Here is a 16,103-nt window from a genome sequence, read left to right as displayed (position 1 = left end):
ATCCTTACATCCATCGCTCTCCCAATTTTAACCAAAAATAAACTTTTTATTTTGACCAAATTTTGCTGTCTGTGACTACTTGTCACTTTTAGGTGAAGCATATGTGGGAGTTTGTTATGGAATTAGCTAGTAGAAAAACACGGTGACAATGGAAGTGAAGAATATAATCCAACTTTTCATTAAACAGAAAAACACATCACACATACTGCAATTAACTACTTGGAAGTTGTCCAGGACTCTCATTAGTAGGATTAACATCCCTCTTCTGATAAAACATGTCCAAGGATTTTTAACTAGCTCAAGAGGTCAAGACTGCATTTTGATTTGCCTCTCATTTAAAAAAACATTGCACTGACAATCATCATAAAGATTCAGCCCAAGACCACAATAAGGCCCTTGTTCAGTATAGACTCACAGTCAAATCTAACATACAGACCTTTCAAATGGGTTTTTCTGAAGCATAGTGGTTACCTGGTAGTCTCCAATCAGGACTGCTACAGTTTAACTTGGATCATCATTCAGGACCACAATGGGAAAAGCCTTACCAATTCCAGCAGAAACTTTTGTAGTTAACAATGACTCCTTACCAAAAGCATTATATGCAAGTGTACTGTTTTCATTGTTGTCACTGTTGTCATGTTTGTTTTTCTGTCCCTCCCTCACACTACCAGCTCTTTTATTAACCCATTTAAAACATTTGGGTTTGCGTTTGCACTTATAAGATAGAATATAGACATTTATTTTCGGATGAGGAGTTCTACAGGCAGCTGACAGAAGCTGCAAAAACATCAGCGCTTGTTCTCGTGGGGGGCCTTCAACTTCCCAGACATATCCTGGAAGCACAACACAGCCCAGAGAAAGCAGTCTAGGAGGTTTCTGGAGAGTGTGGAAGATAGCTTCCTCACGTAGCTGGTTAGTGAGCCTACCAGGGGAGGTGCCCCACTAGACCTTCTCTTCACAAACAGAGAAGGACTGGTGGGAGATGTGGTGGTTGGGATCTGTCTTGGGCAGAGTGACCACAAAATGGTAGAGTTCTCTATTTTTGGCGAAGCCAGGAAGGGGACCAGTAAAACTGCTGTATTGAACTTCCGGAGGGCTGACTTTGAGCTGTTCAGGACACTGGTTGGTAGAGTCCCTTGGGAGGCAGTTTGGAAGGGCAGAGGAGTCCGGGAAGGCTGGGACTCTTCAAGAAGGAAATCTTAATGGCACAGGAGCGGTCTGTCCCCATGTGCCCAAAGACAAGCCAGCGTGGAAGAAGACCGGCCTGGCTGAACAAAGAATTGAGCTTGAGCTTAGGAGAAAAAAAGAGGGTTTATGATCTTTGGAAAAGAGGGTGGGCCACTCAGGAGGACTATAAGGATGTTGTGAGGCTGTGCAGAGACAAAATTAGAAAGGCCAAAGCTCATCTGGAGCTCTCTATAGGTACATTAAGGGAGGCTGTAGTGAGGTGGGGATTGGTCTATTCTCCCATGTGCCTGGTGATAGGACAAAGGGGAATGGGCTGAAGTTGGGCCAGGGGTGTATTAGGTTGGATATTAGGAAGAACTTCTTTACTGAAAGGGTTGTGAGGCATTGGAATAGGCTGCCAAGGGAAGTGGTTGAGTCACCATCCCTGGAGGTCTTTAAAAGACGTTTAGATGTTGAACTTCGGTATATGGTTTAGTGGAGGACTTGTTAGTGTTAGGTCAGAGGCTGGACTTGATGATCTTGAGGTCTCTTCCAACCTAGACAATTCTGTGATTCTGTGATTATCTTTCCCACCTCTGCCCTCCCCACATGAGACATGGCTATTCCTGCCTCTCACATTTGTTCTTTTCCTTGTCACAACAATGTGGGGAAAGGGGATGAGTTTTTCTCCCTCCAATTTAAGGTATAAACACAAATTTGATACATATGTAAGCAATGCTCTATTGCTGGTAGACACAAGAGAAAAAGAAATGTGCACCATGGCAGCTATTCTTCACCAGCAAAAATGGTAATTAGAGTAAAACTAAAAGTACGATTGCCATTACATGATTTTTTGAGCTATATCCCGCATAAAAGTACCTGAAATTAAACAGGAATGGGGGTGGGAGGAATGGAAAACAGTAACAATAGAGGGAATGCGGAAAAAGAAGGCTTTTATTAAGACACATGTCATAAGGGTGGCTACCTCAATGAAAAGAGAAAAATATGTATGAGAAGCATTAATAATATATTTTAAAGCCCCATGCTTTATTATAACTTTTATGGTTAAGAAACCTTTAGGAACTATACGGCCTTACATTTGTTTTAAGCCATGTTTATCACAACAAACATAATTACTCAAATGCATCATCCTCAGTGGAAGAAACTGAAGTGGTACACATGAAATTTTGCTTCTATCTATCTCTACCTTTGGGAACAGATTGATGATACTCAGAAAAATATTTGGAAGCTTCCCATCACTTCTCCTTCCTTGATGGGTCACTTCACATGTGACCACTACAAAGCGGGAAGATTCTGAACTCAAGCTTTCATTCCTCAGTTTGCTCTTTGGAACCCAGGTTCACATATGTGAAAGCATCATCAGTTCTGTACCTGAACATCAGCATAATGAATATAAAAAGTATAAAAGAACAAGTTCTAGCCTAAAGCAAATTGTAATAGCAAGTAATAAAGTATTCATTTGCAAGTAGTACCATTAACATTGTCTTGTGATCACAAGATTAGAACAGTGCAATGTGAAAACTTAATGCTGCAAATGAGTACTTCTATATTATTTGGACTTGTATACTATTTGGACTAACAATTTTCTATAAATTTAGCTAAAAAAAATAGACAAATACACTCCACATAATGTATACACAACATTCTTGAACAATATTAGAAATCTTTTTCTCCATAGCACTGTTAACACAGTTGTGTTAACACAGCATAGCCTCCGACGTAATCGTTTTCTGTCTTAATCTCTGAGTTACCCAAAATCATCCTGTTCCAATGGTCACATTTCTTTTCAATTTTTTTAGATTGAAGAGGTGAAAGGTAATGTAAAAACAGTCAGAGAAGCTTCTATTCTTGCTAGCATTCCAGGAGGGATTACATCCGTATAAACTAACCAAGACTGTTTTGCAGTGGAAGTTGTGATCTTACCAAAAGTTTTGATCTGGCAACATAACTAGAGGTTGGAGCCCAACAAACGGTTTTGCTTAAACTCTTGTCTGATAAATTTTGTTTGTAAGGTTTATTTGCTCTAAATTCCCATGGACTTGGGTGTCTCAGTCAACCTAGATGTCACTTAAAACTTGACCACATTCTCTCTTGTATATCAGAACAACCTCAATTTTGAATACTCCCTATATTTACTTTCCTCCAAAAAATTTTCACACATTCAGAAGACAAAAATGAAGGATTGATCTGGTAACAGAATGCCTGAGTGGCTTATCTGCCATGGTTTTTGACTTACTGGCACAGTACAGTTACTCAGGCAACTTCTGTTTTGCCACTCCTGCTCTCACACCCATGTAAGAGTCAAGTAAAGTTCTGACTTCAAACTTTGTCTGTTTCTGCTCTATATTAAACACAAAAAATAATATAAATTTTGAAGTGAGAAACGTGTGGCTGTTTAACAAACAATACCATAATGAGAGAGCAAGAGAAAGAGTGAGAGAGAGAGATGTTTCTTCTAAAACATTTATTTCTTTTAACATTAAAAAAACACACACGGATTTTTTTTTAAGTAGCAGTCTGCTACACTGTAAACTCACTACAGCTAAAGCTCCTTAATTTTCATTTATCAATAGAATTTTCAATTTGCAAATATAACTTCAATAACAGCAGCAGCTTTATCATCATTACTGTAGTATTTCCCAAATCACTAATTCCTCCTGTTCATTTAGTAAAACTGACATTTCTTTTCTTACCTCTTGTAATAATACACAAAGTCTTATTGATGTAGTCTGTGAACATAATGTACATTAATAGCAATGGTTAGAGATATTTGTGTGGTATAGGTTGACAGCAAAAAGGTACCACACAAAACTTGCTTGAAGTAACAAAGGTTTGTACTAACCTCTGCTAAAGGGAAACATTTGCATTTCCAAGATGGTTTACGATGGTTTACAATTTTCACTTTCATCCCTCTTTGGGCTAAACAGTTCAGTATTTAGACCCCCAAGTCACAACCAAAAAAAATCCCAAACTAAAGTGAGGTCCTCAGATAGGTTAACCAGGCTGCTGGAATCCTGCAATCTAATGGGAATAATTGCATATCCTGTGAAGATTTACTTATTTATTTATTTATTTATTTATATTGCCAAGTTTCATTCAAGAATGAAATTGTGAAATTTAAGACATAGAATGCAGAAAACTTCCAAGAAGAGAAGACAGTTTCCTGAGAAAATATAAATAGTGCATATCTAACCCCAAGCAGGGACTTTGTAAAAATTTGACAAAAATATAGCTGAAGGTGAGGGGAGAAGGAAAGATACTGCAATACAACTCTATTAGGTTCTTTGAACAGTACTATCTAATACCTCCAAAGAAAGGTGGTAGTAAAAGAAACAATAGAGAAGAGAAAACTTGAGGTATCACCCTGCATCAGAGACTCCTACCCAATCAAGGGGCAGAACTTAGATACTGAAATGGTCATGTTGACATCAAGACACCACAAGTCATCTTGATGATTACCTGTTGCTTGGTTGAATGTATACCTCTTTCCATCCCAAGGAGATGTGAAGGACTGGCTTGAGACTTAGGGTTTTTTAAAGAAAAACCATGATTAAGCCTCAAAAAGGGGGGAGATAGTTGTAACAAACTCTCCCTTGGAAGAGAAGTGTTATTGTCTATGTTTAATTGAGCATCCTTATAATAAAGTATCATTTATGTAGTAGAGGATGCATGAATTTACTGTATAAATGTAATGTAGAAGCTGGCAATGGGTGTGTTTGACTTTTACCGAGCACCCAGGCCTGAATAAAAGCAGTCCCTTCTCCTGAACTGGCTTATTGCACCCAGGTAAAAGGATTTACTTTTTCAGACAACAGAGAACACACATCATTTATCCAGGAACTGAATCTGGAAGTGCCAATTCCCCTCCAGGTGCTATATATCTCATTACTGAGTGAGACAAACATAAGGCAGAGATAGAAAATAATATAAATTGGCCTGAGAGGGTATGTCAGGGAAGATACCATCATGAGGGAATACATGCTTTCTCATTGGCTGAGTGTTACAGGTATACAACCTACTCAATGCTTGTTACTATACCATATATGTACAATTTTATTTCACCAACCTTTAATTTCTCCTTTTGCCCCATTTTTCTTCTTCTCTTGTGACTGGAGGGGCCCATGATTATTATTATTTTTTTTTTTTCTGATTCCACAACTGCTTGTCTTGTTTTCCACCCTCCTTATTTTGGGACAGTGGAGCCTTCCACTATCCCCGTATCTGCTTAACATACCACCCTCCCCTACTGTTATGCCTGCATAATCACTTTTGAATATGCAAGGTCAGTGGAATTTTCCACTGCAAAAACACAATTTTAATTCTCACAGCAGCTACTGAAGGAAGATAACAAGCCAGTGGTGGGAAGGTTCCTACAATTTTGGAGTTTTCCGAAGTAACTTAATAGTTCAGTGTTTACTGAACTATGAGGAGAAATTTCTGTCAAATTTAGCCTCTTGTATCTGCTGCAAAATCCATCAGGGCACAGAACCCCCCTGGATGCCAGGATGAAACTGAAACTCTCTTTAGACAAGTCTAGTTGAATGATGTTTCTGTGATCAGATACCACTAAGCAGTTAGCAGTGTTTAATAAGGTGAAACACCTTAGAAGTTTGTACTTCCAAAACAAACTTGCGACATAACAAGCTATACTGAAAATCAAAAACCTTCTGGAAAAGGAATATAAAATCCCTTTTTTTGCATTTCTTTTCCCCTTTTTGTCAGGTTATAACTCTCCAGTTTTTGAGTACAAACTACTAAATATGTACTGCCCTCTTGATTACAGCTTTATACAAAAAGGCCCTTTCTGTTTGATTTCCAAATACAAATCATTACATCTTTACATTAGCAATATCTAGCAACTCTTTTTTTTTTTATACTCAAAAAATTAGTCTTTACACATTTTTTCCTGAATTACTATCACAGTTACGATGCTGACATTTTGCTTGACGCCACTGATTTTACCAGTTGAAGCAAAAAGTAAGTACTTCTCCAAACTGTCACTTGCTGACAACATGGTATCTCAGGGCAAGAGTGATGTTCAATATGCTAATATCCATAAATGCAGTGTTTGGTATAAGGCTAAATTTTCTAAATTGTGGCCAGTTAATTGTGTATTTAATATTGGAATTCTTTGCTCTTATTCCAGTGCAAGATGAATAGAATCTTACTTATATATTTTTTATATACATATTTATTTAGGACACAAAAATCTTCTCAGTGAAGACTGCTGATAATTTTCCATGAAAGCCAATTCAACATCTAGTCTCTCACAGTCTGCTAGCACCAGCTGTAGGGTAAATTGCTGTTTTAGAAGTAAGTTGAGTATATCCTCACAACCTATATAACAGAACTGCAAATTGACTCTTGCAAGAAAACAGTACAACATAAAAACAATGAATTAATACCATGCCGCATATATATAGCAATGTAAATCTCTATGTACTGCACAGTATATACCACAGAATTACAGAATATCTGAGTTGGAAGGGGCCCACAAGGATCATCAAGTCTAACTCCTATGTTCCTCCCTCCCCACCCCTCCATCCCCCCAAAAAAATCAAATCATATGTCTGAGAGCATGGTCCATGTGCTTCTTGGATTCTAGCAGATTCAGTGCCATGACCACTTCCCAGGGGAGCCTGGTTCCAGTGCCCAACCACCTTCTCAGTGAAGAGCCTTTTCTTGATAGCCAGCCTGAACCTCCCCTGTCGCAACTTCAATTTGTTTCCTTGGGTCCTATCGCTGGTCTTCAGAGAGAAGAGATCAGCGCCTACACCTCTCTGCTCCACCTCATGAGGAAGTTGTAGACTGTGATGAGATCTCCCCTCAGTCTCTTCCAGGCTGAACAATCCAAGTGACTTCAGCCACTCCTCGCATGTCTTCCCCTCTCAACCCTTTACCATCTTTGTTGCCCCATGCATATCTAGTGTGGAAACCTCCCATTACAAGCAATGGATGAACATCTTTACAGGATTACATGGTAGCCTGTTTTATCCTCAAAACTCTATTTTAGGTATGTTTATATAACTAGTTAATTTAAAATTAGTGCATTTGATCCATGTAATTACAGTTAATTTCTCACAGCAAAGCCAGCAACTGCTTCAGGTTAATGCTCTACTTCAACTACTAAACAAAGTCTGGTAGGGTAGAAAACCAAAACAAGCTTTATGCGCTACTAAAGACCTTATCTATACCTCCTAGCCCCACAGGTCAAAATAGCCCCATGTGACCACAGAAAAAAATAGTATTTTTTTGTGCCTTTCTATCTTGTAGGGTGTCCACCCCTTCAGAGGCATTAAAAATCAAATCCTCACCCTCTTCAGAGTCCCAAAAAGCCTCACAGATTTTCAATTTGAGCTCAATGAGAATAATGAGCAGAAATGCTGGACAGAATTCTTTCAGGAGTGAGCAAATAAGGCAATTTTTGATCCTCATTTTCTTTAATAACAGCATATGACAGCAAACTCAAAGCTGTTAAACGTTAGTCAGTATTGAAACATTTATTGTTTCACATCAGATATCCATCCCCACTATGCATTTGAAGGATTACTACTTAGTATTGCTAGAACTCTAGGAAAGGCAATGTCCTGGTTGACACAGTGTAGCACCTGAAAAGGAAATGAACCAAGAAATCTCCCAAGCGTTCATGAATTACTACTGTAGTGTTGGTTACAAAACACAGGACTAAATCAGAAAAGAAAGTATTAAAATCAGACAAACTCCATTCATTCAAAATGGCCAGTGTTGATTCAAGTTGGATTTGTAAGTCAAACTGAAAACCGGACTATTAAATCAGCAAGTAGAATTCATAACACAACAGGATGAAAATTGAACAACTTCTGTAACTGACTGCTCAGTATCCTTTCTATAAGCTTTCGTTATTTGGCTAGTAGAGAACTAATAGGCTGCAGTCTGTTGTCAGAAAATATGATCAAGCTAAGACTGCACATTTTGATTCAACAGATTTGCCAGATACACTGTCCAACTTCAGCATAATGTGAAGCTTTCCCATTCCTCTGATCTGAGGTGAAGTGATGAAAGAAAAAACTACCTGTTTAGAAGAGAATACCACAGTTTCAGCTCTCCTGAAAAATTAATGAAATAATTTCTCTTTATTTTTACTATGAAAGCTGAGAAAACCAATCGTGCTATTTGTGGCTATGTAAACAAATGATGGCCTGCTAGAATATGTGGCAAACGTATTGGTCCTTTCAAGGAAATACTAAACTGAATATGTTTCACTGTTCATTTTAAAACAGTACCAGCTTATTGGGAGCAAAAAACTTTTAATTAGATTATAGTCATTATTCTCAGATTTGCACGCACACCAATCATTTTGTTTGTTACAGTAAAAATGACCTAAACTAAAAACACAAACAGTCCACCACCATTTTCATCAAACACCTATTTTTAATAAAATGCTTGAAAAGTACCAGAACTTTTTACTTTTGGATATGCATAAGTATAATAACAGGGTGGATAATAGAGTGGCTATCAGCTATCACATAGGGTACATATTTTCTTTCACCACAGCAGCTTTTCCTACATTCTCCTTCCTGTCCAACTATCATTGTTTTCTTAGATTTGAAACTCTTATCTATTAATTTACAAAACGCTTGAGATAAAAACAACAACAACAAAGAAAACAAGACCCCTGATATGCCAAATTACTCCCTTTCTTCTTCCTTTGTATATCTATAATCTCTTTCAAGAATACCACATCACCTAATTCCCAGGAGTACACAGACCAGAAATAGAGGTATGCTTCAGATGGCTGTAAACATGTATTTGGAACCACTTATAACCTTCTTCCTAGAGACTAGTGCAGAGCTGTAAATGTTAATCTATGCATACTGCTCACAAACCTGCCAAACCTTCCATTGACACCACACTGAGAATAGTATGACTCATTTTCCCACAACAGCACACTGATCTCCATCTAGCTGGAGACGCAGGTGACCTATTCTCTGTAAACACCAATGATAGGACCCACAGGAATGGTGTTAAGGTGAGGCAGGGGAAGTTTAGGCTGGACATCAGGAAGAGGTTCTTCACCAAGAGGGTGCTTGCACTCTGGAACAGGCTCCCCAGGGACATAGTCACTGCACCAACCCTGTCTGAATTTAAAAAGCGAATGGACTGTGCACTTGGTAACATGGTCTAAATGTTTGGATAGACCTGTGTGGTGCCAGGAGTTGGACTTGATGATCCTTATGGGTCCCTTCCAACTTGGGACATTCTATGATTCTATGATTCCAGCTTACAAGTGTCCCGTCACCTGCTTCCTCACAGCATCCATCACAGGAAGAACATGTCAATAGCTTAAATTTGGAAGAAAGGTCAAGGCTACCAAACAGACACATGGTAGATTGAGCATAAGGAGTATCAAAATAGGGTTCATTATGTTCTCCTAGTACCACAAATTAGTTTGGCATGCAGCAGTACTAGTAATTACATGAGGGGGAATGATCGGACAGGGTGGTAAACAATGTTGTCACCACTTTTCATCACCTCATACCACAGAGCATCATTCTTACAGACTTGAATGTACAACACTTTTTTGTGAAATACAAATTGCATGTGACAATGAGTATGAAGTGCCTACTGTCTCTTCTATTGATCCTCACTTCAGTATCTTCTCATATTACTCCCACACTGCTCTAGGTCTCACAGTCAGCTAAAAGCTCCATTCTCAGCGCTGCCAGTTCCCTTCAGAAGCTCAACAAACAATGCCCCACACTAAGTAGTAAATACCTCAAATACCATGATACAGATAAATCCAGGGTTAACTGGTACATTGTAATGAGTCTATCTGGAGATCTTATATAACTTAGGTCAGTGCTTATTGATTGTAGTCTTATCTTGGTCTCTTATACCAATTTCTCAGTTGCAGTGAATGAGCTACTATCATGTTATAGTGTCAGCTGTTGCTAGCTGATAGAAAAACAACGTATCCTTGTTATGATCATATAAAAGCTATCAGTTGTATCTTTTGCATAGCATTAAAAATACAGCCAGTGACAGCACAACTACTCCAGTCATTAGCTTTCTTTTTTTTTTTTTTTAAACAATATTTGCAGCTGAAGGGCACAGAATAAAGACCCATCTGGGCCACGAAGCAAGTGCTGTCATGTGTCATGAGAGTCACAGCCTGGTGCCAAACATCACCACTGTTCTGCAGCTGCTGGTGCTCATGATCACAAATGGCACAATGCACTGCTATATGAGCAGTCACAAAGAGAAGGTCAACCGGATTAACTCTTCTCACCAAGTGATGGTGGCTTACCCAACTCTATAGTCTTTTACTTTTATATCTGTGGAAGGAACACTCCAGAAGACTTTTGGAAGTACATACACCTGCAGATAATAAGAAAAAGGTTTCCTCTGGCTTCTTGAGAATACATAACTTTTATGGGCTTAGGATATTCAAAGTGCTTGAATCTTCTCCTATAAGGAGACCCAATCAGAGAATCTTACTGACGTTCAGCAGATTTCCATTCCCCTGGAAAAATAACAGCCCTCAGAACAAACACAGGAAGTGAAAACTGTAGTCTTTTAAACCCTGACATGCTTAACTAGAGAACAAGATTCCTCCTTTCTTATGAAAGTCTGCCACCTCTGGCAATTTTTTTTCCTCTAACATCAAGATAACAGATAAATCAAAGAACAGTTTATAGAGCAAGGAGCACTTCAAAGGGCTAAACAATTAATTTCTTCTGTTTTGATAATGAGGTACATAAGTACACTCAAGAAACAGAATACCTGAGACAAAAAAGAACTCTAGTTAAAAGGCAACAGTGACATGCACACGCACAAACACACACAATCAAGAACATACATTCCCTCAATATTTCTGCAGAACAGAGTATAGCTGTTTGCTGAAGAAAAATGCATATACTGAAAGTCATGCTGCTGCACAGGCTTGGCCTGTTTGTGACAGAAAAAATGCTTCAACAAAGCAAAGGGAGCATGAATTTTCTGAATTCAACAGGACTTCTACCTCAACTTTGGTATCAAAGGCTTAGAAGCATCCTGAGAAGTTTGCGCTACAAACATGAAAGGAGGTAAGACTTTAGCATAAAACTAAAATATCATACATTTAAGACTCCTCCTACCAAAATAAGGTCGAGGCAAAAGGAGGGGGAGGAAAACCCAGTGCTACTAATGTAGTGTACTTCATTTTCTATCAACATTTCCCTCTAACTAAGCATGAAATGTAAACACCCAGCTAATGCACCAAGAAACCTGCAGCATTCACCTGACACAATGTAACAGGCTGCACAAAAAGGTCAGTGAAACATCACACAATTATAACTGTATTGCTTCCATTTCTAGAACCAGCACAGTCTGTGGCAAACTCTCATTAGGTACCACGAAGCACTGTTCCAAACATGTCATCATTCCCAAAAAGCTTTTTCTGCTTTTTTTTTTTAATCTTTTTTTTTTCTGCTGTTGGTGAATCCTCCTCCCCAGTCTCTAATGAGACTTGTTCCAGTTCAGTTGCAAAACAGTTCCCTTAAAGCTCAAGATAAGCACAAGACTGGGCTCTTCTAAGTCAGCCCATTGCTTAGAAAATAATATTAACTAACCTAAAAAAAAAAAAAAGAGAGAAAAGAAAAAAAAAAGTTGAAGGACGATGACAAATTACATTGAATTCTGCATGCTTCACAAGAATCACATTCTCCTTTGACCTAAGCAAACAACGTCTTAATTCCTTTAGGAGCTTTAGGCACATAGGCAGATTAAATATGTACTAATTGCAACAGTAACAGTATATTCGTCTGCTTTAAGAGATGGAGAACTTCTAGCTAATGTCCTTATTTTATGAGCCAAACGTGCACACATACCTTGTTTCCATAAAATTTGCCCTCTAACTTCAGAACAGCTGTTAATTTCTATCATCTATGCAGGAACGTGAAATAATGTACGTATTTTCTGCTGCCACAGTCTATTGCGGCATTATACACATTGTACCACCATATTGTTACATACAATTTTCTTTAGCAGCAGTTTTTCAGGGATGTTCACATTAGATACAAGTGCAATAAACAGTCCATTGATAATAACAATAAATCAATAATCACATGCAGCCTATTGACACTGATGACCACTGCCAGAAATTCTACTGTACAGTTTCAGTAGAGACATCAATGCAAAGATTTTCCCTTTTCTAAATAGGGAAGTTACTCATGTTTATCTACAGAACAATTAATGCTTTAGACAACAAGTGATCTCACAGAAAACAACAACAAAATAGAGAGCCAAGATACCTGCTCAGAGTCAGGCCTATTCTGTGCCCACAAGGTAATCACTATCAGATTTCTTACAGCACAGCCCAGTGCTCGATTTATTCATATTCATAAATTCACACAACGATTCAAGTTGGAAGGAACATTTGCATATGAGCCTGTATCCAGTGCAAACCCTCACTCACAGCAAAGCTCTAATGATACTTTTGCTCAGATACTTCTCCAGTCAACTCCTGAACACTTCCAAAGATGCAGATTCCATCACCTCTCTGGGCAACTTATTCCAGTATTTCGGTACACACAGGGTAAAAACAACCACCACAAATGTATTTGGTTTATGTAGCAAGGTTTTGGTAGTTCAGGGCTGCAGGGGTGGCCTCTGTTAGAAGAATCCAGAAGCTGCCCTGTGATAGATAAGGCTCTAAACAGGACCCGCTGCTGCCCAGAGCCAAGCCAATAAGCAACATTGTTTGTGCCTCCATGACAGCATTTTTAAGAATGGGAAATGCCATTCAACAGCAGCTGGGAAAGAGGAGTGAAAAACAGCCTTGCAGACAAGGTCAGTGAAGAAGGAAGAGGTGGTCCAGGCACCAGAGCAGAAGTTCCCCCGCAGCTTGTGAAGAGAACCATGGTAGAGCAGGTTGTCCCCCTGCAGCCCATGGTGCACCACGGTGGAGCAGAGTTTCATGCTGCAGCCTGTGGAGGAGCCCACAGTGGAGAATGTGGATCTGACCTGAAGGAAGCTGTGGCCTGTGGAGAGTCCCCCCCACTGAGGGGAACCACGCTGAAGCAGTTTGCTCCTGGTGGATGGACCCTGTGGTATAGACCCATATCTGGAGCAGTTCTTGAAAACCTGCTGCCTGTGGGAAGCCCAGTGGGAGGACCAGTTCAGGAAGGACAGCATCCCGAGGGAGGGACCCTATGTTGGAACTGGGGGAGAGTGACCATGAAGGAGCAGCAGGAACAAAGTGTTATGGACTGACTGCAGCCTCCATTCCTTTGTTCCCTTGCACCACTCAGGGGGAAGAGGTGGAAGAGGGTGGGTGGAGGGAAGTTTTTTGTTTGTTTGTTTTTGTTTGGTTGTTCCTCACTGCTCTAGCTTATTAGCAATTGGTTTTATTGTGCTCCCTACGCTGAGTCTGTTTTGCCCATGACGACAATTGTTGAGTGATCTCCCTGTCCTTATCTCAACTCTTGAGCCCCTTTTCATCATGTTTTCTCCCCTTTTCCCTTTGAGGAGGGGGAGTAAGAGAGCGGTGGTGGTGGAGCTCAGCTGCACAGCTGAGCAAAACCACCACAACAACCAACAACTTAAAGATGGAGTCAGACTCTGCACATCCTCCAAGCAGGTGGCTATAGACTGCAATAATATCTTCCCGTAGTTTTCTCCAAGCTGAACAGGCCCATTTCTCTCCACCTCTCCTCATGTATCAGGTGCTCCAGGCCCCTGACCATTGTGGTGGCCCTGTGCTGGGCCGGTTCCAGGATATCAATCACGTTCTTGCACCAGGGAGCTCCAGACTGGACACAGCACTCCAGATACGGTCTCACAAGTGACGAATAGAAGAGAAGAATCACTTCCACGGACCAGCTGGCTATACCACTTACTCAGGCAGCCCAAGATGCACCTGCCCTTCCTTGCTACAAAATCTCACTTGCTGCAAGGACTGCTGCTGACTCTTGTTCAATTGGCTGTCCATCATAACCTCTAGATCTTTTCCTGCAGAGCTGCTTCAGAGCCTATTAAACCCTGGTCTGTTGTGTTGCACAGGGTTATTCCATCTGAGATCCAGGACTTCACATTTACTTCTGCTCAACTGCACAAGGCTTGTTTCTTGCCTGTTTCTATAGTCTGACAAGGTCCCTCTGAATAGTACCTCTGTCATCCAGTATATTGACCACACCTCCCAGTTTGGCATCCATCAGTCTCAAACTCGTTGAGAGAGCACTTTGTCCCACCTTCCTGGGGGGACACCACTAGTTACTGGCTGACAGCTGGACTTTGAACCACTGATCACATCCCTGAGCCCAACAGTCCAGCCTATTTCCCACACACCTTAGGGGCCACTTATCTAGCCTGTATCTCCCTAGTTTGGTGATAAGGAGACTGGCTCCAAGGCCTTGTGCCTTGCCGATAACATCAGGGTACACTACACCTCTTGTCCACAGTGCTAGTCATTGCTTTCATCACAAAAAGCAACAAGGTCAATCAGCCATTGACTTGCCCTTAGCAAGTATGGCCTTGCCACATTAGCTGCTGCAAATCATCCTCTTGTCCTTTGTGGGTTTAGAAAGATTTGTTTCACAGCCTCCACAGGGACTGAGGTTATGCTGACTGGCCTATAGTTATCTGGATGCAGTTACCTGCTTGCTTTTCTTGAGGATGTGTGTGACTTTTGTCTTTTTCTAGTCATTGAAGCCTCCCCCGGTCTCCATGGCCTTCTGAAGACAATAGAGAGCTAACTGTTTTTCCTCACCACATTCCTTCATGCACAGTCTATATTCATCCCACATAGCCTCTCCCTCCTTCCACCTCCTGTGCACTTCCTTTCTGTGTCTGAGCTCAGTCACAAGTTCCGTATGCATCCATGCTGACCAGTTGCCATGCTTCCTCAGTTGCCTCACATTGGAATGAACCATTCCTGTGCTCTGAGGAAGCAATCTTGAAGACCAACCATCTTTCTTGGGCCCCTTTGCCCTGCAGGGCAGTTTCCTGTAGGAAACTGAACAGGTCAGAAACCTTTCTGCTGAAGTCCAAGATTGTAATTTTGCTGTTCATGTTGCCCACTCCTCCCAGGTTATTAAAATTTCTGGTTAACTGGTTACTGCAGCAATGGCCGTCTCAGCTCTTACATCTTAAACTTCTACTTCAATGCATGGAAAACAAGAGAACAAGTCTATACTGATGTTTAACAATCTAGTAAATGTTTGCTTGCTAATGTTAATTTGTATCTAACAGATGTTAATTTTGTATCTAACAGATTTCATGTAACTGTTTTTATAAGTGAGTAACAGATATATTGTACCATCATTTGTAAGTACATATTAAAATATGTCTGACTAGCAAAAACAAGAAGAAAAAAAAGAAAAAAAAAAACAACCACAAAATGGGACCTAATTGTGTGGACCTACTTCTACACTAAACCAATAAAAAATCTCTGTCATTCACAATTAGCATATGCAATAAATGTATTAAAACTGCTTTACAAGATATGAAGCTGTATGGTACTGTGCATCACACTGTAGCTATATGACACTGTGTATGACACAGTATTCTGTATCAACTGGAAATGAATCACCTCTAGTCATAAAAATATAAAGTTTGGAATAGACCTCCAAAATGATCTGGTCCAACCATTCCCCTGCCCCTACTACACATCACCCACTAAACCATGTCTCTGTGTACCACATCCTTAAACATCCCCAACTTCCAACACCTTCAATCACCTCTCTGGGCAACACATTCCAATGCCTGACTACTCCTTCTGAGAAGAAATGTCTCAGAATGTCCAACCTAAACCTCCCCTGGCGCAACTTGAGGCCATGCCCTTTTGTCCTATTGCTAGTTACCTGGAAGAAGAGGCCAACCCCCCAGCTCCACACAACTTCCTTTCAGGTAGTTGTAGAGAGCAATAAGGTCTCCCCTGAGCCTCCTCTTCTCCAGAC

General features: G+C 40.2%; 2 protein-coding genes across 3 annotated transcripts in view; one reads left to right on the top strand and one right to left on the bottom strand.

Annotated features, from left to right (window-relative positions):
• Positions 1-15,954, top strand: part of LOC119715799 (uncharacterized) — a 53,451-nt gene extending 37,497 nt beyond the window's left edge. Inside the window, exon 4 of the mRNA XM_072033188.1 lies at positions 12,925-15,954. Within this exon, the coding sequence (XP_071889289.1) occupies positions 12,925-13,004 (80 nt within the window). The 3' untranslated portion in view covers positions 13,005-15,954. The remainder of the gene's footprint in view (positions 1-12,924) is intronic.
• The window catches only part of TPPP (tubulin polymerization promoting protein), a 67,743-nt gene that overhangs the window by 18,799 nt on the left and 32,841 nt on the right, over positions 1-16,103 (bottom strand). The gene's annotated exons all lie outside the window — the stretch shown is intronic.

This window comes from Anas platyrhynchos, chromosome 2 (assembly GCF_047663525.1).
Source record: "Anas platyrhynchos isolate ZD024472 breed Pekin duck chromosome 2, IASCAAS_PekinDuck_T2T, whole genome shotgun sequence".
In the NCBI taxonomy this organism is placed as follows: domain Eukaryota; kingdom Metazoa; phylum Chordata; class Aves; order Anseriformes; family Anatidae; genus Anas; species Anas platyrhynchos.
The sequence above is the reverse complement of the archived record's forward strand: the minus strand, read 5'-3'. Positions and strand labels throughout refer to the sequence as shown.